This window comes from Tetranychus urticae, chromosome 1 (assembly GCF_039701765.1).
Source record: "Tetranychus urticae isolate SD_2017Ah chromosome 1, NJAU_TeUrti_SD_1.0, whole genome shotgun sequence".
Classification (NCBI taxonomy): Eukaryota; Metazoa; Arthropoda; class Arachnida; order Trombidiformes; family Tetranychidae; genus Tetranychus; species Tetranychus urticae.
In genome coordinates this window covers 29666590-29691568 of record NC_142958.1, presented here as the reverse complement: position 1 = coordinate 29691568, position 24979 = coordinate 29666590, and the positions used below count along the sequence as shown (strand labels likewise).

General features: G+C 33.7%; 5 protein-coding genes and 1 long non-coding RNA gene across 9 annotated transcripts; 3 read left to right on the top strand and 3 right to left on the bottom strand.

The window, feature by feature from the left end:
• Positions 1 to 95: 95 nt before the first annotated feature.
• LOC107361787 (uncharacterized) lies at positions 96 to 11433 on the bottom strand. 3 transcript variants are annotated; one of them, XM_015928693.3, is made up of 10 exons: positions 11064 to 11433; positions 10885 to 10994; positions 3205 to 4161; positions 2968 to 3127; positions 1721 to 2894; positions 1483 to 1659; positions 1172 to 1403; positions 930 to 1112; positions 636 to 872; positions 96 to 551 (listed from the first exon to the last, which is right to left on the bottom strand). In XM_015928693.3, the coding sequence occupies exons 3-10, from the start codon at positions 4130 to 4132 to the stop codon at positions 481 to 483; spliced, it is 3162 nt and encodes a 1053-aa protein (XP_015784179.1). In that variant the 5' UTR covers positions 4133 to 4161; positions 10885 to 10994; positions 11064 to 11433; the 3' UTR covers positions 96 to 480. The 3 variants fall into 3 exon arrangements, with proteins under 3 accessions (XP_015784179.1, XP_015784180.1, XP_025016455.1); XM_015928694.3 differs by lacking the exons at positions 10885 to 10994; positions 11064 to 11433 and adding an exon at positions 4289 to 4498; XM_025160687.2 differs by lacking the exons at positions 10885 to 10994; positions 11064 to 11433 and adding an exon at positions 4285 to 4456.
• On the top strand, positions 9003 to 10517 carry LOC149094934 (uncharacterized). The gene is made up of 2 exons (XR_016198069.1): positions 9003 to 9281; positions 9468 to 10517. It is a non-coding gene; the product is annotated as an uncharacterized LOC149094934 (long non-coding RNA).
• Positions 11434 to 11589: 156 nt separating the features above from the next.
• On the top strand, positions 11590 to 14017 carry P5CDh1 (delta-1-Pyrroline-5-carboxylate dehydrogenase 1). The gene is made up of 5 exons (XM_015928697.3): positions 11590 to 11803; positions 11973 to 12219; positions 12311 to 13108; positions 13190 to 13557; positions 13626 to 14017. The coding sequence occupies exons 1-5, from the start codon at positions 11730 to 11732 to the stop codon at positions 13855 to 13857; spliced, it is 1719 nt and encodes a 572-aa protein (XP_015784183.1). The 5' UTR covers positions 11590 to 11729; the 3' UTR covers positions 13858 to 14017.
• Positions 14018 to 17474: 3457 nt separating this feature from the next.
• LOC107362042 (uncharacterized) lies at positions 17475 to 20940 on the bottom strand. Of its 2 annotated transcripts, none has more exons than XM_025160690.2 (5): positions 20581 to 20940; positions 18891 to 20480; positions 18511 to 18722; positions 18174 to 18370; positions 17475 to 17886 (listed from the first exon to the last, which is right to left on the bottom strand). In XM_025160690.2, exons 1-5 carry the CDS (start codon positions 20748 to 20750, stop codon positions 17836 to 17838), a joined length of 2220 nt encoding a protein of 739 aa, XP_025016458.1. In that variant the 5' UTR covers positions 20751 to 20940; the 3' UTR covers positions 17475 to 17835. The 2 variants fall into 2 exon arrangements, with proteins under 2 accessions (XP_025016458.1, XP_015784522.1); XM_015929036.3 differs by having other exon boundaries at positions 18511 to 18671.
• A 214-nt stretch (positions 20941 to 21154) lies between these two features.
• LOC107362089 (uncharacterized) lies at positions 21155 to 23042 on the top strand. The gene is made up of 2 exons (XM_015929093.3): positions 21155 to 21900; positions 22007 to 23042. The coding sequence occupies exons 1-2, from the start codon at positions 21870 to 21872 to the stop codon at positions 22870 to 22872; spliced, it is 897 nt and encodes a 298-aa protein (XP_015784579.1). The 5' UTR covers positions 21155 to 21869; the 3' UTR covers positions 22873 to 23042.
• On the bottom strand, positions 22883 to 24450 carry LOC107362088 (dnaJ homolog subfamily C member 21). Its single transcript, XM_015929091.3, has 2 exons — positions 23809 to 24450; positions 22883 to 23708 (listed from the first exon to the last, which is right to left on the bottom strand). Exons 1-2 carry the CDS (start codon positions 24433 to 24435, stop codon positions 23121 to 23123), a joined length of 1215 nt encoding a protein of 404 aa, XP_015784577.1. The 5' UTR covers positions 24436 to 24450; the 3' UTR covers positions 22883 to 23120.
• Between the last annotated feature and the right edge of the window lie 529 nt (positions 24451 to 24979).

Here is a 24979-nt window from a genome sequence, read left to right as displayed (position 1 = left end):
CTTTTGCAAGTTGCAAGAGTGATTATTGTGTCATCTGGTGATTAAAAGGATCCCTACAGTAAACTTGATGAATTCAAAATAGCAATTGACTTTGATTTTAGTTTGCAATGATATAAAAGATTTAATAAATGCAATAAGACATTGTCATGATGTTTTTTAAATTTACAATTTACAGGGTAGAAATTTCAATAACAATAAATTATTAAATATCGGCTAGAACTTCAGAATGGAACATAGGATTGAATTGGAAATTAAAATTGGTATTTCCAATAAGTAATGGAAAATTAAAAAATAAAAATCAATATGATCAATAGATGTACATCCTAAATATAAAAATTTTTGGCCTTGTTTGGGTGAAGACGTTTCCAATTATCCAATGTAATTTGTGACCTTTAATTGAATAAAAGCAACCAGCTCAATTCAAGCTGATTTGATTGACATGATTTAGTTTAAAATAAGTGTATGAATCGGATGGAGCCTTCAAGTTGTTCCTGAATGGTTAAGCTTATTTGAATGGCATGTGTAATGTTTTGCTGTTATCATATGATGTGCTGTAAAATGATAAAAATAAACAGTTAAATTAATTTCAAATGTTATCAAAATGGATGAAACCAAAAAGAATCAAAATGACTTACCTAAATCGTTATTGTCATTTGATATGAAACCACATTCACAAGTCCAAGACAAGTTATCAGAATTGCAAGTGAATTTGTTTAATTCAATCAGGCGATTTTGTTGATGTTTCTTGGCGTTTGCCAAACAATAAGTCTTGAAAGTGCAAATTGTACAAGATATTTCTGCTTGTGAAAAGTGATTCTCTGTTACTTTGAAACCACACTCCATGCATTTCAAATCTGACAATCTTCGTGAACCTGGATAAGAGAAAAGTAAATTAATCTGATCATTTAAAACAATGATTTCAAACTAACCTATATGTAATTTTTTTAGCCTTTTGTGGAGATCATTTTTATTTTCTTTCTGCATGAAAATTTTATGTAGACTTGAAGGATCCGATTTCTTTAAAAATTTCGACTTCATAAGCTCATCGCGAGTTGCGATTATACTGTAGATCTGCTCTTTGGCATGTAAACGGTATGGTTCAAACACGACTTCTGTAAATATAAATGTAAATGGCTGATTATATTAAGAATTTGATAGCAAATTTACTTACCAGTTCCATAACTGTTAGTTGGGTCTGAGTGACAAGTTAAAAAGTGACATTTTCTATCATGATCCGAAGCAAATGTCAATGTACAATTTGAACAGCTAAATGTAGAAAGCGCTTCGAAGTGTTGCGACATGTGACCATGGACAATTCTCGAAAGATTATTTGGACTGTCACATCGTAAGATGGCTAAACAAATCGGACAAATGGCAATCGTTACCTCAGAATAACTATGCTCCTGTGAATGAAATAAAAAGTATGATTAAAAATGATTCTTTTAAGTTTCTGATTTCAATACTCTGATGATCTTCAGTTACCTTTCTGAAATGATCAAGTACATCTTTTTGAAATGATGATCGGTATTTACAAACATTACATCTATAAGGAGCTTCTTTTGGCCAGTGTGTTTCAATCATGTGCTCAATAAACGACAGGCGATTTGTAAATGGTAAACAGCAAATCCTGCAGGCGTATTGTTGTAATTTGTTACTCGTCTGTAAATATAAAACAAAATTATTTGACTTGAATCAAGAGGCGTTGACAAAATATAAATACCAATTCTTTGTGTAAATGTAATGTTTTAGGTCCGAACAGTTTCAGGCAATGATTACATCTAATTCTTAGATCTGCCTGTGTTTGTTTGCCATTGACTTCGACATCGTCCAAGTGTTCAATCATGTGTTTACCAATGTTACTTTTGTTGAAATGCATCTGACATAAATGACAAATTATGTCTAAACTAGGTTTGTAAAAATCAGAAGCGCTTAGTGTGTCATTTGTAGGATACCAATAGCCATAAAAATATTCATCAACATAATATTCGTCCACTTTATCATTGGAATTCTGTCTCGTATCGCTGTTTTGTTGGTTACCAAAGTTTAAAAAATAAACTATTGTTTTATCCATTTCATCGCCTTGAGTGTGCATACAACTTTTACAGTTTTTGATTAACCATTCTTCGCAGTTCTTTCTATCATTAGCTTGATGAGCACCAGACAACGAACGATCTATAACAGAGTTTTTAAACATAGGATCAGTAGCAATATGAGTAATTATATTTCGGAAAGCAATGCAAGGCTCGTAACCATATTTTTCACGCCATTCGAGTTCACTTAACAGGAGATTCATTGTATTTGCGCTTAACGAGCTGAGATCGATATTTTTAAACATTTTCTGCAAGTGCGATATTATATAGCCACCAGCATTTTCATCGTTGGTTTTGAATCCATATTTACAAAATTCTGATTTAGTGAGGAAGCTGACATTATAACCATGAGAGATTAGGCCATTGAATTTCTTTTCGAATACTCGAAGGGTTGATGGAAGTGCAACCCATTCACGAACTTTTTCAATAAATATATTGATGCCCTTAGTAGCTGCTGAGTGGATTTCATCTATTGAAAAAGCATGAAGTCTAACTGCTTTTGTTTTGCTCTCCATAGCTGCAAGAATAAATGTTTGGCCTATTTGAACTGAGACAACTTCAACAGGATAAGAATCGAATGATGCTAATTTCGTTCTATCTCTCGTTAAGATGCGGTTACAGAGAGATTGTAACGATGAATACACAGCAAATGTATCTTTTATATTATCTTTGCTGAATAAGGTTAGAAGACTCTCAGCATTATCATCACGAGTTGCCCAGCAGTAGATAGCATGTACCAGTCTACATGCCGATGTGAAATTTCTCAAAACTGTGTGAAGTACAACAACTCCTGAATTACCACACCTGAAAATTAATTGGTTAAAAAATATTAGAAATGCATAAGTTGTTTACAATGAATTTAATTGAATAGACTTACCCACAAACCCAAATTATTTCAGTAAATTTTGTATAAGTGTATTTTGGTTGATATATGAATTGATTATTACACGTCTGGCATACAGGCTTTTTAATTAACCGCTGTCTGAACATCCATTCAATGGCATCAGCATCCGATTTGATTTCTGTGATAACGTTTTCTGTGTAAAAGATAAAATATGAAATTAAATTGCACAGTTGAATTATTTAATACACACAACATTGATTTAAGACTTACCCAGTTTTAATAAACATTTTACTATGATATTTCCTTTTGGCCAAACAGCTGGTAAGGGTTTAATGGAGAGGAAACTGCGTTTATTCAGCTTGCGAATGCTTTGTCCAATTATTTTAGCCAATGCATTTGTTAGTGTTGCCATGTTCAGTTTTATCACACATCGCTTAGTATTAATTGAATTGTTTTTTTCTAACTCTTTATCATTTTGAGACTCGTCTGCTTTTGATTTATCTGGAAGCACAAAACTCGACTTTTCAGCGGACGTTTCTTTCGCTTTATCAGAACCTTCCCTGTATGATATTGAATATTCAACTCGCTTAGAATCGGAGATATACTTGAATTTGGCCAATAATTTAGGTCTATTTGGTGTATTATCATCAGTTTGATTTGATTTGTTTTGATTAGTTGGATTTGTTTGCTTTGATTCGCAATTGAAACTAAATTTGGAATTATCTGAAACTAACTGAACCTTTGTTGAATTGGAAGCAGGACCATCGTCGGACTTTTTAAATTTCTTATAGGCCAGTTCGAAAACATCTGAATATCGAGCATCAATTGAAAACATTTCTTCAAAATTATCTCCATCTGATGTATTCGTTGGTTCAGCATTTGAATTTTTTGATTTCTCATTTTGGATTGAACTCTTGTTGATATCGTAATTGTTATCTTCATTGTCTTTGTCAATCTTGTAAAATCCGTCTGATATACTGGGGAATTCATTTTCTATCGACTCACATTCCATGAATAGATCATTCGAGCAACCATCATTGTTCTCGCTTCGATTTTCTGCAAGCTCATCATTTTTGCTCGCATTTATATCCAAGTCGTTTAAATTGGTATCATCATAGTTTCCATCCGATAGATTTTCAATGCAATGCTCCGATATATCATCTGGAGTTATCAAAATTGATTCTATATTTGAGTCCATGAAGACGCAATCTTATTGAATAAATAAATCTGTTATAGAAATGGAAGAAAAAAGATGTATAATTACTTAATTTGCTTAACTTGCGTAAAATTGTTTTTGTGATATCGGTGAAACAGAAAGCTGTATGTTCTTATAATAACAAATTCACTAACTCACTCGGTATCAATGAGTGTATACAGGGTGTAATTGAAGATCGTGGTTGTAGGAAGGCTGAAGAGATTCAATCATTTTCTTAAACGAGAAATCAAAACAAACTATATTTCAAACAAAAAATATTTCTACAAGAAATATTTTTTTGTTTACAACACGAACTTGTAACAAGTTGAGTGACTAGTGAATTTTAAAAATGGCACACCATTGTAATCTCTTTATTATTGTTAATTAAATATGCGTTTATGCATGGGGGTTGTTCGCTTCTTCACGAACTACATTATTGTATCATATTGGGTATACATTGAACTGAATCATCATAAGGAGTTTTCAGTGTTTTTGATAGACATTGATTAGGAGATGGAAAAGCTGAGCATTTGAGATCTATGTTAAGGGGAAGCTCATATTGTTTCCTTTTGAAAGACAATTTGCGGTGGGTGGAGGGGAGAAGGGCATAATTTTGGTGAAAGATGTCAATGATTATTACGAAAGTCTGAGTTACTTATAATATTACAATTTTTGATTCTTTGGATATATTTAAACATTGCCTCAATTAGCTTGGTAACTCTTGGCGTTTCAATTCTGGTCAATAGCCAGTCAAATTTACCAGGGGTGCGGAAAGCGATTGATAGATTGTATTTCCAGTTTGAAAATAGTGGACAATATTGAATAACATGCTGTGGAATTGCAGAACCAGTTCCACAAGTACAGATTACTCTCGAGTCATAGAGAAAGTCATATCCACCTATGAGAAATTTAACTTTCCAGTCGATTTTTTCGAGTTTTTTGAAAGACTTTTGAGGCCAGAAGTACACAATTCTGCCTTTTGTTTTCTTGAGAATTCTCTCTGTCATAAATTTATGAACGGCTTGTATTGTCATTCCATTAACTCCATGCCAAACACTATTACTAGTAATGGAAGGAGCTAAATTAACATCCAAGTCGATCATTCTCTGATAGAAAGGTGAAGTTGAACCTCTGTCGATCATTTCCTTGATTCCTTTTTTGACTGCCGTTTCGAGTATACGCGAAATAAAGCAACCATTGATTGTCAAATAACCTATGAGTTCTCGATTCTCCGAGTGTTGGTAAGAGTTTAAATAGCGGTTGAGTCCACTGAAGAGATATTCAAATCTTTTACATAAGGTCGCATTCTTAATCACATCATCAGCTATCAAAGCTGAGTGTCCGATGAAGTGTGAGTTAATGAAAGTCGTGATGATGATGTTTTGGGTTTCCTTAGGCATCAACCTGATGATGTTTTTCTTACTCATTACATGAGCGATTTTTCCTTTCAGTATATTGAGATATTCATCATAATTAACAAGATGTTGGTTGGCAGATATTGGAACACCTAGGATTTTAGCAGTGTGCGTCTGAGGGATCAGAGTGTTTGTTGAACCAGGAAGGTTACAAATTACTTTTGATTTGGCAGGAAGTATTTCCAGTTGATGATTATTAATTACTTGCTTCATAGAATTGAATCTAGCGTTCATTATGTTATTCCTTTGTTGTGATCTTGTATAAGAGATATTAATAAGATCATCAGCATAAGCTAAAGTCCTAGCATCTTTGTTGGTTCTATGAGTGAGCTTTGGGTTGATCGAGACGCTTTTACCAATTGTTTGGAGGTTATTTAAAGCTAGTTGAAAACCATAAGCATAAAGTACAGGACCTAAGCCTGAACCTTCTGGTACTCCTCCAGTTATCTGCTTCCATCTAATTTCATCGTTTTGCAGAAGGCCAACTTTATGATCAGCCAGAAAGGAAACAGTGAGATAGATGATTGATAGAGGACAGGACAACGTAGACAACGCATTTATGATGTGATTATGTTTAATTGTGGCGAAAGCAGACTCAACATCAGCGACCAGAAATTGGTGGTTATGAGCAAGACTATATTCAGATTTTTTCAGGCTATCTTTTATATTCAGAAGTAAATCAGTAGTTCCTTTATTCCTTTGATAAGCATACTGATTATGGAAGAATGATGTTGGTGTGATTGCTTCTAATTTACTCAGGACGATAGTTTCAAGGAGTTTGGAGAAAACTGTTTGAATTTGAATAGTTCGGGGTCTTACCCCATCTGATTTAGGAATGATTGTTGCTCTCGAGAGTTTCCAAGCAGTTGGGAAAAGTCCTAAACTTAAGGTTTTCTGAAAAAGCTTAAACACTGATGTTGGCTTCTTTTTGTATAATTGTAATAACGTGTCCTTATTCATAAAGTCGATACCATGAGCAGCTTGAGAGTTAATTCTTGAGATCGCTTCATTGAACTCTACCTCGTCAAGCGATAGACCAATTGAAGGAAGAGTGATCGTTTCTTTTAGTATTTCCCTCAACTCATTGGTCTTGGATTTGTTTGTAAACTCGTCAATTTTTTGTTTCTTGTTTTCCTCAAATTCAGGAGTTTCTTTGATTCTCTCTTTTAGGAGCGATTTGAGGCGAGTCCATATCTTCGGATGATCATGTTGATAGTGGGTGTTATGAGTTGATTCATTATTTTCTTTAAGTTGTCTCTTGATGATGTTAATGATTTCCGTTCGAGCTGAGAAGTTGTCTTTTTGATTTCTTTTATTCAGAGCTTTGAGGACTTTGGTTATTGGAGGTCTTTTAGGCTTGATTATTTGAGGTCTTTTCTTTATCGAAGATTCATTTTGGATGTTAATGGTTGAGATCATGAGTTCAGTGACTCTGTTGTCAAGATCTTCTCTACTCAAGGCATTTTGCCATAATTCCTCATCAGGGAATGAACTAATTAGCTTGTCTGTAAATGTTTGTCTATTTACTATCGAGATCATTTCAGTTTGTTGTTTGACAAAACTTGGATTAGTTCTGTTAACATTTTTTATCAATGATGAAATCAATCTATGGTCATTATTAGAGAATAGGAATTCATAATTGATCTCTGATATTTCTATTTCTTTGATAAAAATGGCATCAATCCATGTTTTATGATTATTTTGTGAGTAAGTAAAGTTGTCTGCGTTAGGTTCAATTGGACAGTTCAGACCTAGCTCAGTGAAGTAATCAACTATTAATTGTGAGGAAGCAATAGCTCTATTTCTGGTATCATGCGACCATTCAGAATGTTCGCAATTCATGTCACCACATATTATTCCTGGTAAGTGTTTAACTATACTTATTGCTTTGTACATTTCTGATAGTATTTTCTTAGTTGTCGGAAAGGTTGTAGGAGTCGGGAAGTAAACTGAGGCTATAAAAAGCCTTTGACTATCAATAGTTAATGTAATTAAAGTTAAGTTATTGGTTTGTCTGATTAATTTTGGGTTCGAGTGAGATTCAGCAACAACTGCTGTGTAACCTTTCTCGAAAACTTTTAAAGAGTTGTTCGTGATTTTGATATTGTTTAATATTGAAGCATTAAACTCTTGAAGGGTAAAAACTGTGTTAGATTCATTTCTTGTTAAATTAAAAATTCCTGTCGTTTTGATTTGAGATTTACCACAGTTTAGGTTGTGTAACCTAAACATCTAATTGTGTATTTTTCCTAGCTTTGTTAAATAGCTTATTCAGCAATGGACAGTTTTTGTGGAAAGTTGGGTGATCATGAGGTTTGCTCTGTTTCTGACACATATTGCATCCTGACTCCACTGAGGGAATGAAGGCTTCTTTTTCACATTTACCTCTTTTGTGTCCTGCTTCCCAGCATCGGGTACAGACATTAACCATGTAATGATTTTTAATTCTAGCCGATTCTCCACTAAAGAAGAGAACTTTACTTATATTCAACTTTCTGTAGGTAGCTGGTGATAGTCTGTAGACTAACCTGGTCAATGGAATACCTTTTCTCGATTTAAATTCCTTCTTAAAGACCTGTTTAATTTCATCATTTTCATCAAATCCATTTCTATATTTAAAACTAATCTCATCTTCAACAGAGTCACTTCTAACAATCACTCTTACCATTGGATCCTTCTTCTTTTCATCTTCGATGTTGGCTTTATTTCCGAGAGTGGTGTGTATGGAGGTAATTTTAGATGTAAAATTTTCTTGTGGAGATGTTATCTTGATTGATTTACCAGCTTTGACAATATCACGGACCTGAAGTCCTTTATCTTCATTGATAATTTTGGTAACTTCCGCAGCTACATCTTCTAGAGTTTGATCTTCTGTCGGTTTAATATAAACACAGTGTTTCTTTGTCTTCTTTTTTAAAACCTCAGCATAGGACATATTTGTCTTCTCAATGGGTTTATTGATTTCCATGACCTTTGATTTAATTTCCTTGATTTCCTTGTGTAAATCCTTGAACGCAGCATTGATGTTGGTGTCACCAATCTCTTTGTTTACCACCTCTTTGACGCAATTAGCAAACATCGTCTTGATAATCGGAAAGTTTGATTCAAATTTACGTTTGTCTGCTACTTTCATGAATTGTACCATTTGGTCCATCATATTATTAAATGAATTAACCAAGAACATAGAGTCCACTACCACGTTGTTTGTGATATCAGGTAACATATCCACGTGTAAAGGTGTAGAGACGAACAGATTTTCAAGCTTTAAAGCTCTTTTTTCATTATCAATTACCTCAAGCGGCATGTTGTTAGATGCAGGAGATTCTGCTTAATAAATTGACATACAATTTAGGTCAGCACTAATTAAAATTAATTAATAATTCACAATTAAGGCACTTGGTTAAAAAATTTCAACTTCACTCTCCAAAATCTCTATGCCCAGTAAAGGTACATGCGTGTCATGCAACTTGAAACTTTCAAGTTGAAACAGAGTATCATGTTTATTGTAATACATCATCAAAGTGTCTAATTTAATATCTGTTTTGATTACTATTTATTAATTGTTCATCATCCTAGTTGCATACTTTGTGAAATAGACAAATTCTCTGTAGTACCCTTAATAGGTTTTGTTGAAATTGGTTACAATTTTAAGAGAACCTCATCATGCCAAGAAGCGGAGGAGGTGATGGGATAGCAAATAAATCACTGTTTATAAAGAACCTCTCTGAGGATATTAGGTGAGTCCTTTCTGTTTAAAACAGCATGGCTATCATTGGACATTACTTTGAACAACTAAGCGTTCATTTTTAAAATGAATTGCTGAATGTCTCTTATTCTGTTCACTTGGTAGCCTTAATTGAGATACCCATGAATCTCATTTGAATATTGTTTGATATTTTACTGTCTTGTTTATAATTATCTAGATCAAATGATTTAAGGAACACTTTTAGTAAATAAAGCTGATTAATACATCCCGGTCGACTACTACACCAGAAAACCTAGAGGATTGAAGGATGAAATCATGAAAAATGGACTTCAAAAGAAATAAGTAAACTGAAACAACTTTGTCAAAAGAGTCATCCCGATTGGGATATGGTTGCTGTGAATTTAGGAACAAAAAGAACTGCATGGGAATGCTGTGAAAAGTATCAATCTAACTTCAATGAGAGGATCGTACGATCTGGGTAATTCACTTATGAAGAGAACTGTTTATTGAAAAAGTTAGTGGATGAGTTTTCAATTGGGGCGTTTATACCTTGGCAACAAGTTGCATATTTTATGAAACAACGTTCACTAGCACAAATGAAGCATTTCTGGAATAAAATACATTGTAGTAGAAGAGAAGAAAAATGGAATGAACTGGGAATTAAGTTTTGCTAGCTGCTGTTGAAAAACATGGAACTCGTAATTGGAAGCACGTAGCTTATTTCATCCCAGGAAGATGCAATAGACGATGTTGAGAACGGTACATGATGCGATTAAGAATAAAAGACCGTAAACTTGCTGATTGGACTTTTAACGAAGACTGTAAATTAATTCAAATTGCTCCTTACTTAAAGTTTCGATGGATTGAAATGATGGCGCATATACTTCTAAGAAATAAGCGGCACGATATGATATCATGATGTCAAATTGCCAATTATTTACGTTCTTATAAAGATTTACAAGCGTGAAAATCATTAAAAAGTAATTATTTTATCATTCCTGAGTTGCAACTAGAGGAAGGTCAAACTATCGACGATTTTTTGCGTTCCGGTAAAAAAGGAGCAGAAATAAATCGATTAAATAAATTATCGACCAAAAATTAGCAGACTTGGAAATGGAGGGAGACCGAAAAGGACAGAGGGATGAGATTGTTGAACAAGAACTTGTCAAGCGATTTAGTTTTTATTCTCTCATTGGTAAACTCAACCTTATATATGATTCATGAGATTAGCCCTGTAAAAGATTAAATTGTCTGATTTATCATATGATTCTTTAACTTTTGTTATCTTTGTTTTTAGTTTTTTCATTTACAGATTTAGCTAGTTAAGAAACAAATGTACTAATTGTATTTAAAATACTAATGATACTACATTAATCTGCAGCATGAATAAGACATAGCTAAGGCAATTAGATGACAGCTAGTTCAAATAGGTGACAGATAGGGTTATTGTTTTTATGATTTAAAGGGTTGATCTTACATTAAATAAGAAGAAATGTTGTTTATTTATATAATTCATAGAATCTAACAGCATGCATTAAGCATCGTATTCGAGATACAAAGTTACATTATGTTATAACGGAAAACAAGTGAACCTAACTAAGTTAAAGGAGCTAACAAACAAGATTTTTACTTACCTAGATTTTTAATTTGCATTCCAATTGGCTTGACAGTATAATCCACCAAATGGGCCAAAGATTCAGTGTATGTTGTCTGTTTCATGATTGAAATTAGATGCCATCGATACCTATAAATATAAAGCAATGAAAAAATGTTAAACAACTTGCACTAATAATAAATAAAAAATTTAACTTACCAATTTATGATGATTGGTTTTCTATTAGATAGAATATCTGGGAATAAACTTGAAAATTGACTTTAAATAAAACATTTACACTGGTTTAATATAATGTTTACATTGTTTACTATAGATTGAGATCATAACATGAAAAAGTCAAATATCTCACTGATTCTCTATATAGCCCCCTATCGATATTCAGCCTAAGGTTCTAGAGGTTAAATTCAAATTGCCCAACTCTTTGAATGGTGCTTCATATGTTTAATCAGATGCCAATTATATTTACTGCCAATTTACCAAACATGTTATCTATCCAATGTCTTGTTTATAAAAGTGAATTTGAATAGAAAATGAATTCGAAATAATTATTCAATTTTTTATCTCAATGTGGCTCTACCTATAGATGATTTTTCAACAGCCGTAAATTGAACATCTTGTAATCATATGCTGAACGATTTGATTATCACATTAGATAATTTGTTTATGACTTGTGTTATCCTTGCTATCGTTGCTAAAATATTTACTAGTCTTTTTATCCTGTAAATTTTGTTGACTCAGGTCTTGTGTTTCAATCAGTGACACTTTCAAATGGATTAAATAATGAAAATTTTCACCAATCATTGATACAAAATTTCAACTCTTCATTTCATAATCTTGGTTTTTATGATCAACTAATCTATTGAGATGGCTACGAACCTAATCAAGGGCTTCAACCTAATTAATTCGTCTATTAAATTTTCTTCCAGATATCCTTTAAGGTGATTATCTACCTTTTGTTTACAATTGTCTACCATCGTAAAGATTGTGCATTTTCGGGAAAATCTCCTTCTAATCACTCTTTGACTATGAATTATGTCTCTATGAAGATATTTTGACCTTGATTTTTGTTTTCTACATTTGTAATTTAATTATTCTTGTCTTTTGCAGAGCATTTTCAACTGTAATCAACGAAAACATCGAAGATTTCGTCGTGACTAATGAACCAATATTGAGCTATTTGTCATCCAGTAAAGAGAGGCAACTCTTGAGTGATTCATTAACCAAGTTGTCCAAAGATTGTCACAATGTACCGATTGTCATCGATGGGAAAGAATACTTTAGTGATCATGTTAGATCACAAGTTATGCCTTTTAATCATAGCAAGACGATTGCTAAATATTATTGGGCTACATCGGTGAGTAACTTGTTGAAAACATTTTCATTGACATTTTTCTCACAGTTACATATTGATATTAACATTATATATTGCATCTTCTTCTCTTTAGGAACTATTGACTAAAGCCATCGAGACGTCGCTTGAAAAAAGAGAAGCATGGGAAAGAGTGCCCATGAAAGAGAAAATAGAAATTTTCAAGAAAGCATCCGATTTAGTTGCAACAAAGTATCGTTATGATTTGCTAGCTGCAACCATGCTTGGTCAGGGTAAAACTGTTTTCCAAGCAGAGATTGATGCTGGAGCGGAATTTGCCGATTTTTTACGTTTTAATGCTTTTTTTGCTAAAGAAATGACCAAATATCAACCAATTAGTGAAAATGTATCAGTTGTCAAGAATAGCTTTCGTTATAGAGGGCTTGAAGGATTCATTGCTGCCATTTCACCTTTTAATTTTACTGCCATCGGTGGAAATCTAGCATCTGCACCAACATTGATGGGTAATGTTGTTCTCTGGAAACCTTCGGACACTGCAATCTTATCCAATTACCTTGCATTCAAGGTACTTGAAGAAGCGGGTGTTCCACCGGGAGTGATAAATTTTGTTCCTTGTGATGGACCTGTTTTTGGAAATACAATAACTCAAAGCCGTTGGTTAGCTGGTATTAACTTTACTGGAAGTATAGGAACATTTAAACACTTATGGAAACAAGTTGCTCAAAATTTGGATCTATATTTAAATTATCCTCGTTTGGTTGGTGAATGTGGTGGAAAAAACTATCATTTTGTCCATTCTTCTGCAGACATCGATAATGTTGTTGTCAATACAATTCGATCCGCTTTTGAATATAGCGGACAAAAATGTTCAGCATGTTCAAGATTATACGTACCTAAAAGTATTTGGCCCGAGGTAAGTTGGCAACTGATACTTTAACAATTCTTCAACAGATACAAATATTTTTGTAACACTTGTTTTTATGTTTATTTGAAGATCAAGAAAAAAATGCTGGATATCTGTGGTAAAATGAAACTTGGCAGTCCACTTGAGTTTGACACTTTCCTTTCTGCTGTTATTGATGAAAAAGCGTTCAACCGTATTAAGGGTTATATCGATCACGCGAAGAAAAGTTCGTCTTGTCAAATAATTGCTGGAGGAGAGACTGATGATTCAACTGGATATTTCGTCAAACCAACTATCATCGAGTGCAATGATTTAAATGATAAGTTATTTAATGAAGAAATTTTTGGTCCAGTTTTGACTGTTTATCAGTATGATGATGCATCGGTTGATCAAGCATTACGGCTAGTTCATAGGAATACTCACTATTCTCTTACTGGAGCGATTTTTGGCCAAGATCCGTAAGTTTGTATATTTTGTGCTGATCTAAACGTGAATTTTGTATTGATCTATTTTATTTTTTTCACAGAAAATTCTTGCAAATGGCTGCTGAAGAATTGAAAATGTCAGCAGGTAATTTCTATATAAATGATAAATCAACCGGAGCTGTCGTCGGACAACAACCATTTGGTGGTGGTAGACTTTCAGGTACTAATGATAAAGCTGGAGGTCCCCATTATCTTATCCGTTGGACTTCACCTCAAACAATCAAGGAATCTTTCGTTAATCAAAAAGATTGGAAATATCCGTACATGACTTAAAGCAATTTATATTTTAATTTTATGGTTATATGCCAGATTATTTTGATATTTATATTCACCGACCTTGGAGCCTAAATTTGTTATTATCTTTTAATTGTTTACGAATCACAATTCTTATACTCTTATAACTGTTGACAAATAATATAAGTTTTGCTGTTGACTCTAAAAGACAATTATTCATTATACTATCTATCATTTTACAGATCGTTTTATCGCCTTAATTGTTCATTTGCTAATCTTTTATGCAATTTATCATCAGTCAAATCAAATGTCAATCTTCTCTAATTAGTTTATAACCTTCGCTATCTAAATTTCTACTAAATCACAAAATGAGTAGGTTTCCATTTCAATCTGTGGGTAAAATCAATTAATATATCAACATTCAACTTCGTTATATTTGAATTGTTGTTATCCTTTGGAAAGAGTTGGATCGTAGTTTAAGTGGGTTGGATCAATAATTAGACCAAAGATTAATGGTGAAATGATTGAACAGGCAACTGCAATTACAATTATAATTTGTATTTATCACTTTTTGAAAATATTAATAACATCAAGATCAACTTTAACATTATCTTTACAATTGAATAATTGAATTTATTTAGAAAAGTAAACGAGCAAACTTGATGCAAACAGGAAAGTTGTCATCATAGAAGTGATCATTTTAATTTTCCAACCAGAGGCTCTAAATGAACTGCACTTGAGACTGGTGACCTCTTTAATTAAATTTTTGTTTAATTCTTTCAATTCTTCCAATTGTTCCTTTAGCTCGGATTCACGAGACTCATGTAATAGCTTTTCATCGCGCAATCGACTTACTAATATTTCAACTGCCCGTCGCCGTAAACGACAAAGCAACAACGGTTCACCAGTTTCTGCCATCGATTCCATCTCTTGTTGAGTGTATTCATCGTCATTGCTATCATCGTCATCGTCATCCATTCCGACTCCAATATGCACCATTCTTCCAGACGGAAATGTTGTTGCTGATACTGTTGATGGTAAATCAGATGATTGTGTGTTTAATGTTTGCGGAGCTGAATCAGTATTTTGTAGTTCACTTTGAACAGGATTTGGCTCGTTTAAAAGGGAAGCTGTTCGACTCTCATACAGATTATTAGAGTCCCAAGGAAGATCACTCATGTCAGCTTCTTCGGTATTATCTATAGTTTCTAACTGATCAAGTGTGTCAACTGGCAACTGAAGTTCGTCAAATTCATCAGATAATGGATCACTCAAATCATCATCATCTTCATCCTCATTTTCTTCATTTTCAGCTTCTTCATCATCCATAACTATCACTCCATCTAACAACCCTTCAGTTATGTCATCTGGGAAAAGCAGAGGATTGGCTAACGACTGAACCAGTCTATGATCAGTTTGATCGCTCTCTACTTTTGGACGTGAAATATCACCTGACCTGGCTGATAGAGAGGCAAATAGATTGTAACATTCATCTTCCAAATGATCGAGTTTAGCTCGACGGTTGTCAAGAGCTATTGCTAAATCCTCATAACCTGTTGTACGTGTTGTATCACTGCTTAACGATTCAATAGCTTGTGAGTCTCTTTGCTGGTTATCAAGATTATTGGAAGGTCCATCCGAAGGTTCTAAGCCTTCACGGCCATCTTTTGCTTCAATAAAGCCACTTTCTTCACTTGGTTGTTTCCTTTTCGAGGCAAATTTACGACGTAGAGTCTCAGACCAAAGTAAATCATCTTGTTCGTCTTCAGGGCTTCTTTTCTTAACCCTTAGAAGACGCCAATCTTCTCGGGTTTCTTCCAGTTGATTGCGAAGACGTCGTAAGAGCTTTCGTTTTTCTTGAAATTCATATTTAAGAATAGCTTCTCGTGTTTTAAACGAATCATATTTCTCCTTTAGCTGGTGAATTAAATTATTGCTTGAATGAATGTCAATTGGTGAACCGGTCAATCGTTTATGTAAACATTGAATGTTATATACTAAACAAAATCCAAGTCGATGAGATTCTTGGACTTCTTCACGAAGCTTATCAACCGCTTCTACCAATCTTTCTAATTCAATTGATGAAAATACTGACGGAGAAGATGATTGAGACAAATTAATTGCCTTCTCATCATTGTTTTTAATAATCACAGAATCACTGCTAATTACTTGGGGAGAAGTTGTTGGATTTGATGGGCGACGAGCGTAAAGATCATAACCACTTGACCTATCTTTTAGATTCAACAGTTGTTTAAGTATATTGGCATGAAGGTTGAAATTTTTGGCATCCTTAATCAAATTGTTGCATTGATAAAGTATATTTTCAGGTGGACATGATGAAGCTTGCTCTATTGCCGAGTCGCTTTTGCCGGCACTAGATTCCGTTTGATGGCCCTTTACTTTTTTACTATCCGATGTTGTGGTTACTGTTTGTGATTCAACTGCTGATGTTCCCATCATGGTTCGGATTATAGTTGGACACGAAAATTTTTAATGAAACTTATCCTATTGTTTCTGGATCAACACTGGTTATTGTAAGATGAAACATTAAACTGACTCAAATTAAAGTAGTTGAAGCATTTTTTAAATGGATACAGCAAAGAGAGGAAACGTAATGAAAAAGATATCTTGGAAGAGATTACGAACAATTATATTTGAACTATTAGATTGAACAACAGTCGAAGTAACACTTTCTTATGATGCAACTAATTTTGTTTGGGCCAAGACAAAAGACCTTGTGAGGCTGAATTCGGTTCTTGATGAGTGAAGAAACACTCGAACAAAAAAAACGAATAAGAAAGATGAGCTTTTACGTTACTCATGATTTTGGTAACAGCTACCTCTGACTAAAGATGAACATCATTCTGGGTTTATGTTTGCATTGGAAACTTGAAAGATCTAATTTTAGAGCCTTCGTAGTTAACTTAATTTGCAATCCGTAAAGAGCAATGTTTTTGTCTTTTGGTTTTGTTTAACTGAATTTTACTCTCATTTTTGTTTCTCTCTCTCTTTCATCTTCTATCTTCCTATCATCTTCTTTCCCTTTCCCTTTCTCTTATAAATACTTTTTTCCTTGTGTTTAATGAGTCTTGGGCTATCATCATCTTCATCTTCATCAGTTGCTTGAAATTTTCTCCTCATCAATTTGTTTCTCAGATCTCGTGAATCTTGATGAGAAAACTTGGCATCATGAAGAGGGGATTAAAATGAAATGGAAATTTAACTCGGTAAGTTAGTAAATTAATCAGTCCTTCAAGTTTACATTTGATCTTGATGTTGATCACCAGTAATGATTGCCAGATGAGACAAGTAAATTAGAAGCAAAAGAAAGAAAGTATCTAATGTAAATGGGAGGATATGAAGAAAGTAACAATTAACTAATAATTTTATCACATAATCAATAATTTTCATGATCATTCACTTCGAGCTTTTACTTTTCTGATTTTATGCTGTCAGCATCGAAGTTATTTGAAAAAACTAAGTCGATGATCCTTCCTAGCATTTTAAACAAAATTCAACATCAGCATCTTGTATCACTCACTCAAATTAAGGATATTTAATAGAGAAGTTGACATGCTTGGTGATTTATGAGTCAAATTTAAAAGCTTTTTACAAAAGGAAAAGCTTACAAATAATGTTTCTAGACGCCATTTAAGTTATTGTCAGTAAATACGCATTTTATACAATTTCAATCATTGTCTTCAGTGAAATTCGATTATTCAATGATCTGGAATCTTGTACTTTTGAATAATTTTGAATTTCCATACATAAATATTGTAATTCATCAAAATAGTTTCATCATCCATCGATGCATTCGAATGAATATAAAGTCTTAAAAAATTGCAAAAAATTGTTATATTTTCGCCTGATCAGTACTTATTTAAAAATTGGTTAATTTTGTATCCAGACCAAGCTAATAAGTGCAATATACATGTATATAACATTTTATTCATGATGCAGTCTTTAAACCAGGAAACCAACAGAAAGTATTGATACTTGAAACTTTGATTGTTTGAATCAAGCTGCCACTATAGGTGGATTGTTACATGCTTGTCGCACGCTCATTTCCTAAAGAAACGGAGAAGAAATATGAAGAGTAAAATGTTATATTCTGATATAGATTTCTAAAATAGAGTGAAGAGAAGCAACTTCAAGCTAAAACTATATTCAAAATTGCTTAAGACCTAAAAAGATACTGAAAAACCATTGATCAATCTTAATTGAAAAGTCTTAATTTTAATCAATGTTATTGATACCTTTAGTCTCTGTTGATACTCTTTAGCTTTTTGACTAGTACTTTAACTCAAAGTTGCTGCTGTTTTATCAAAATGTTAAAAATATGAAATAAAGATTACCCATCGATTCAATAAAGTCATGATTGAGTAAATATTGGGCAGATTACCAATATGATCAGTAAACATCCTCCTAATATTCATCAGAATTGGTGATGCACTGTACTCTTCAGAATCAATAAAACACTGAGGAGGTTCGTTTGGATAATCGTCAGGTACTTCTAATGAAATAGGCGGAACACATGGTAAATCTTGATCATCTGTCAAAGCAAATTAAGAAATAAAAGAAATTATTAATACTGATACTTTCACAAGCGTTCATGGAAGTTAATGTGTTTGCATAACTATCCAAAACTGATGGTATAAAATAATTTTTCTCTCGAAATATTGAAGTTCTTACCTAGACGACAAATCAAATGTATAGTTTGTGATCCAGGTTGGTGAAGAGGGTGAAGCTGGACTTTGAATTTCGGATCTAATCGAGCAACTTCTCCTTGAATTACTTCGGGAATCTCCGTCGGACTGGTAAGAGGCTTTTTACGAGGGATTGGATTTGAATTCCTACAAAAAATAATATCAAAAAATGTCAATATTTTTTGAAAGAAACAGCAACTAATAAAGTAAAGCATCATTCACGAAACATTAACAACAATAGAATATAAAGATTAATGTTGAGAAAAAGAGAAAAGCAACAAAAAGATGAGATAGAAATATAGAACTTCAGACAAAGTCGAAGTAAAGATAAATTATTTGAATAGGAAATTCAAAATTGTTTGTTACCATTGAGTTCCGTTTGAAAGAGAACATACAGCTCTAGAGAATGTTCGATGAAGGGTATGATTGAAAAAAGGCTTTTTAATATTGTTTATAAGAGCATCCATCAATGGTTGTCCAATATTTTGATCTGGCATTTTTGACAAATTCTGTTGGTTCATGTGTGTTTGTTGGTGTTGATTAATGGCCATTTGTGTTTGATTAGCAAACTCCATCTTTTCTAATATAATCTCACATTTTAGTAATAACTCCATTGGGACGCGTACTGAACTATCTGATATGATATTAAAAAGGTTTCTTAGTTTACTATATTCTTTCTTTTTGTCAGAACCAGATTCTTCTCGTTCCAATCTTGCTCGAAGCGGCTCAATATAACGCGATAGTTGTTTCAATTTTTCTTGATAAGCTTGATCATCTGTCATTTGGCGTTGAGCTGGACTAACTTGTGAAGCCATTTGTGGAGTGTTTAATGGACCTGGCGATGGCACTGATGGTATAGAACCTGGACCTCCCCTTGATTGCATCATTCCAACTGACATTGGGGAAGGCATTATATTTTGTGATGGACTAGGGACGAATTGAGCAGCAGGTGACATGGTAACATTCATCTGATTCATTTGATTAGATTGATTATGCGAGTGTGGATGCATTTGATTGATTTGTTGAGGTCCACCTTGGTTTATGATGAGATGCCCTTGTTGCATCTGTGGACCCTGTTGGAAATGTTGCTGTTGTTGTTGCTGCTGTGGTTGAGGCTGCTGCTGCATCTGTGGTGGTAAGGGCTGTTGTGACTGTTGAGGAGGCGGTGGAGGGGGTAAAGATTGTTGGGTTGGTGGTTGTTGCTGTTGCTGAAGCTGAATTTGTTGAGCCTGTTGTGGTCTATGTTGAACCATTTGAGTTTGGTAAAATGTAGTTTCGGTAGCTGGTTGCATTTGTGCCTGAATAGTCATATTAGGAGTAGCCTGTCTCATTGTTCGTTGTATTTGAATCTGTTGCATCATTTGACCTCTACTTCCACCAGGATGAGGTTGACCAGACATTTGAACTGGTTGTCCTTGTTGAACCATCATTTGATTAATAACCATCCTATTCTGAGGAATACTAATGCGCTGTTGTGGCATCATTTGAGGTCCACCAGTTGATACAGCTGTCATTTGAACTTGACCAGCACCTACGTTTGAGATTTGTGCCATTTGCGGAGGCGGTACTTGACCAGGACCCATAGCTTGTATCTGAATACCATGGTTATTATTTATTTGCTGCATTTGTATCTGTTGCATTTGTTGCATTGGTTGCGTTGTCATTTGTATTTGATTTACTGGTTGGCCTCCATGTCCTCCTGAAATGGGGACATTGATATTAGTTGACGTTACTGTGATCCCCATCATATTTGGATCCTGCATAGCATTAGACACTGGTATTGGTTTATTCATAGTAGTTTGATTATCAAGAGTTTGCAAGGTAGCAAGATTTTGCAACGCACTCATGGGATCTGTTGCTGCCTTAGGAACATTTGGATTCATATCCGAAGGAATCATATTAGCTTGCACAATCTGGGGTTGTCCAAGTGCCTTTTTATTTTTTTCTTTAAGAGCACTAAAGTGTAATATATAAAATAAATTGTTAGAATTCAAGAATCGACCCAATTACCCAAAAAACTAACAATCAGGGTTCAATTAACACATAATCAACTCACCGGATAACTCTGAGAGCGTTTTCGATGTATTCTTCTCGACTCTTTGAGGTACCAAAGATGCTATTCTCCAACTCTGTAACGCTTTTACCATGAGCAGGACCAATTTGTTCTTCTAAACTCATTCGAATTCGTGATCGGAAAGTTGGTGTTTTCCAATCTTCCGCCGCCATCTTGTAATTTAAATTAATCTGTACACTATTTCAACAAAAGCATAGATGAAAGCACAAATCAATAGTAACGTCAATAGGTCAGGAATAATCAGAGTTTTAAAATAAATTAAGAACTAGAGGTTGATTCAGCTTTCAACTATACAGGTAACTTAAATTCAAATTCAAACACCATGACATACGTCAAAACAAAGTTGATTAAATGAAATTTTAAGAGTGTTTACACAGAAGTTTGTTGCCTAGCCTAAGCTCCTTATTGGCTTAGATTTTGCTGCCACTGACATGTAGTTAGCTTTGGCGCGGCATTTAAAATTTACAAAATATTATAATATTTATAATATCAAAAGATTGCGTCATGGGTCAGTTAGCAGTGACCACCTTTTTACCAAAAAGTGGTTATCTAATCCGTCAGTCGAGTAGTTTGTTAAACTCAGAACCCGTTATCAAATGTTTATTAGCAATGAATAGTCATAGCTAATAAACTATCCGAAGGGTTTTTATTCTGAGTTTTATTTTTCTTCTTCATCATCTTCTTCATCATCTTGAATTGACTCTCTGACAGCAAATAACCAACTTAATGAGACTAAACTGCATTTATATTGAATTCAATATTTGTCAATCTGTTATTTACAGTTTGGCCTGTCCGTCAATAATCTGTCAGAATTTTGGTCAGTAAACACCGATTTTTTACTTGTGTCAAATATTGTCATATTTAGTGCAAATATTTTCACGAAGGAAAAGTGCAAGTTTATAATAGCTTTAGTGTTTCAAAAGGACCAAGTTTCTGATTGTTGCCTTGTCACTTGTTCGATATTCACTGAATATTGTCCAGCAATTAGATATGAGTCGAATAGTTCAATGCTGTTAGATGTAGAATCTACATTATAGATGTCACTTGAAAACGGTCAGCTGATAACATTTTAAGGCTCAAGTCTTAGGCTCAAGACTGGAATTTCAACTTATATTTGCCTACGGCCTAGGTCCTAGGACGCATGGATAAGACGAGTCCTTTAGTTTCCGTGATTCTATTTTACAACTAGATTTTATCCTTTTTTATATTTTCGTAGATTCCTTAAACGAGTAAACAGTAAATTATTTCTAAATTATTTCTAAATTATTATCATGGAGATGCAGCACTCATTTGGTACATTTGGTAAGATTATTGAATATTTACTCGGTTATCAATCAACATTTATTGATAACATGAATAGATAATGAATTTTAATTATTTATTTTCTTTTTTTATCTTTTCATAACAGCAAACTTCAACCAGCGCAATGATGAGGAAATGTCATCTTTTGGCTCTTCAGGAATTGCATCAGGATTCAGTTCACCCTTCACTTCAGCCTCTAGTACAGCGTCTTGCTCATCATTTAGTTCATCATTTAACTCACCGTTCAATTCATCAGCATCTAACTTATCTTCACCTTCTATTCCAACTTCATCCACACCCGGTCGCATGAAAGAGTGGAAAAACCGTAAACATCGTGAAGGAACCAATACAAATTCAACACGGAATCGTAGAGATGAAATCGTTGCTCGATTTCGCGGTATCAGTTTAAGTGAATTTCCTGATGATGAAGAAGCCAAACTTCCCAAATGGGATTGGGATGATTGTGTAAATTCATCTTGGGATTTGAAAGTGGAACCAAGCAAGCCAGTCCCCTGGTATATTTATGACGATTCTTTGACTTGGGATCAATTTCTTGAGCTCAGTGAAATAGATCGAAGAGACAGAGAAAGTCAATATTTCCAAAATGAAACTATGCATGATTTAGAGGCAGGGGATGATTATCCTACTAACCATTGGATGGTAAAAACAGAGCTTCTCATTGGTCAACTTATCAACACCCCGAACCTTCATGATATGATGTGTCCCGCTTGCCACCATTATGCTTTAATAATTAAATTTAAGACTTTAGTCTGCACAGTTTGCCTTAAATATTATCCTATGCCGTCAACTGCCTTGGATATATCAGTGTTGAAAGAAGGAATCAAGCTATTTGAGAATAAACACGCAATGCGATGTCCCAGAACAAGTGCATCTTACGGAATATTCAATGGTGACATTGCGATTATCTGTGATTATTGTCAACTCATGTACAATATCTCCAAAAACTTTTAAACTAATCCCATTTTTTCCATTTATTTCATTTATTTAAAATTTAATATTCTTGCCTACATTTATTATAAATTCAACCTCTCATATATTGTATCTTGTATTTGAAAACCACCATCTTTTTTGTACTTTGCGTCATTATCCTTATTTTCCTTACATTAAAATTATTTCTGATACATCTCGTCATCCTTTCAATTTTGTTTATCCACATTGTTATTTGGTCAATTTATTTTACTAATCAAGTCGAACTGTTATCAACTCACACCATCCTCGTTATCTTCCAGTTCACTGTTATTTTCTAGTGATTGGTCTTCTTGTTCTAATAAAACTTTGAGAGCGGCTACATTAACCTTATGTTTTTTAGAGTTTTCGTGATTTTCAAAAGACTTGACTGATTTAAATAATTTTTCACACGCCATACAATATAGATCACAATTCTCGAAGGATTCAGTCTCCGAATCTTCCTTATTCGCACTATCATCTTGATCACAATTTACTGGGTCATTATTTGTGGTCTGGCCATCAATATCTTGTTCGTCTTGGACAGTTTTCTTTCCGCCAGTTAAAACTTGGTCTTTCGTTTTACCTTTATTTTTCTTTTTCTTTTTCTTCACGTCATCATATTCAGCAAAATTTTCTTCGATATTTTTCAATTCTTCCTCTAGATCACCAACAGAAAAAAGATTTGATTCTTCGTAACTCTCAGCTTCTTTTCTTCTTTCCGCCAATTGTTTTTTTCTATGTTCAGCTGATTTTTTCCTTTTCTCTTCTAATTTTACTTCAACTAATTTCTTGTGAGCTTCAACTCGTTTATCCCTTCTTTTGACAAATGCAACCAACTCCTGAAAATGAGATTTTTGAGAGAAAAATAACATAAGAAACAGAGATAGAGAATTGAATAGTAAGGAATATTGTGAGAGAGAAGAAGATGGTAGTAGTTACCCGAATTTCCTCATTTCTTTTCTTTTTAGCCGCATCTCGAATCTTTTTATTTTCCTTTTCCATGAGTCGAACAATTCGTCGGTTCGGTGCCTCCATTGTCTTATATAAATCGAGGAAAGCGAATGTTTTAGGTGTTGAATAACTATCCCAAAAACTATAAAATTGGTGGACATCTTGATATGGAGTGGTTGAGTAGCCAAAAGACATCGGTTTAACAAAGTCGTCTTCATAATAAGGTGTATCTTCTTTGATAATCTCATCGAAAACGTGCCGGTAAACGGTATAAAAACCTTCTTCGGAATCATCATAACCAGAATAACATGAAGATGTGAAATATGGAAAGATGTCGAAACATGAATCAGCTATTGAATCTTTATCTAGTCCAGCTAAAATGGCAGATCGATGTTTATCATACCAGGCTCTTTCTTGAGGATTGGTTAACACTTCATAAGCTTCCTGGACTGAACGGAACATCTCAGTTGCTTCGGCCAGATTGTCCATATTTTTATCAGGATGATATTTAAGAGCCAGTAATTTATAATTCTTTCGAATAACTTCATCACTGGCATTTTGTTCAATACCAAGAATTTCATAATAACACTTTTTGATTGCTTTTCTTCCAGCCATTTTACTAACTTACAATGTAATGGTTAAAAATGTGCATGAGGTAAACAACAAAGCTTTCAAGCTGATTTATCGATTTTCAACAGAATCGATCTGATCGATATGTTTTGATGCATTTGAATCAAATGATTTGGTATAAAGATCGTATTAATAAAATAAAAATTATGATTCATGAAAGCATTTTGATATGTTATTTTGATTGAAATCAATGAGTCAATTAACGTTAAATGTTGTGAAAAGGAAGATTTTAGATGGTGATAAGGTAGAAAAGAGAAAATTTTAGATTATCGTCTCAAGTATCGAAGCAAAACATGTATCGATTAAAAACTTTCCATGATTTCTTGAGATACATTGTAAAGTTATCGTCTTCGAGAAAGCTCTGCACAACGGAAAGGCCGTGATTTTTCCTTTTTACTGTATGGGGATCAAATAAGATCAGTGAATATTGCTCTTCGTATAGTGAAATCAAAAGATATCAAAAATTATGCTATGAAATGCGATTTTTTGGTTTTGATTTATTTTCACTTATTAAATCATCCTCCTAACC

Coding starts and splice junctions, on each gene's coding strand:
- LOC107361787 (XM_015928693.3), bottom strand. CDS start 4,132: ATGGACTCAAATATAGAATCAATTTTGATAACTCCAGATGATATATCG. Junction 2,895..2,967: donor GAAATAATTTGGGTTTGTGG/GTAAGTCTATTC, acceptor ATTAATTTTCAG/GTGTGGTAATTCAGGAGTTG. Junction 552..635: donor AAATGACAATAACGATTTAG/GTAAGTCATTTT, acceptor ATCATTTTACAG/CACATCATATGATAACAGCA.
- P5CDh1 (XM_015928697.3), top strand. CDS start 11,730: ATGGCTACGAACCTAATCAAGGGCTTCAACCTAATTAATTCGTCTATT. Junction 12,220..12,310: donor AATATTATTGGGCTACATCG/GTGAGTAACTTG, acceptor TCTTCTCTTTAG/GAACTATTGACTAAAGCCAT. Junction 13,109..13,189: donor CTAAAAGTATTTGGCCCGAG/GTAAGTTGGCAA, acceptor GTTTATTTGAAG/ATCAAGAAAAAAATGCTGGA.
- LOC107362042 (XM_025160690.2), bottom strand. CDS start 20,750: ATGGCGGCGGAAGATTGGAAAACACCAACTTTCCGATCACGAATTCGA. Junction 20,481..20,580: donor AACGCTCTCAGAGTTATCCG/GTGAGTTGATTA, acceptor ATTACACTTTAG/TGCTCTTAAAGAAAAAAATA. Junction 18,723..18,890: donor CTTTCAAACGGAACTCAATG/GTAACAAACAAT, acceptor TTACTTTATTAG/TTGCTGTTTCTTTCAAAAAA.
- LOC107362089 (XM_015929093.3), top strand. CDS start 21,870: ATGGAGATGCAGCACTCATTTGGTACATTTG. Junction 21,901..22,006: donor GCACTCATTTGGTACATTTG/GTAAGATTATTG, acceptor TTTTCATAACAG/CAAACTTCAACCAGCGCAAT.
- LOC107362088 (XM_015929091.3), bottom strand. CDS start 24,435: ATGGCTGGAAGAAAAGCAATCAAAAAGTGTTATTATGAAATTCTTGGT. Junction 23,709..23,808: donor AAAGAAATGAGGAAATTCGG/GTAACTACTACC, acceptor TCTCATTTTCAG/GAGTTGGTTGCATTTGTCAA.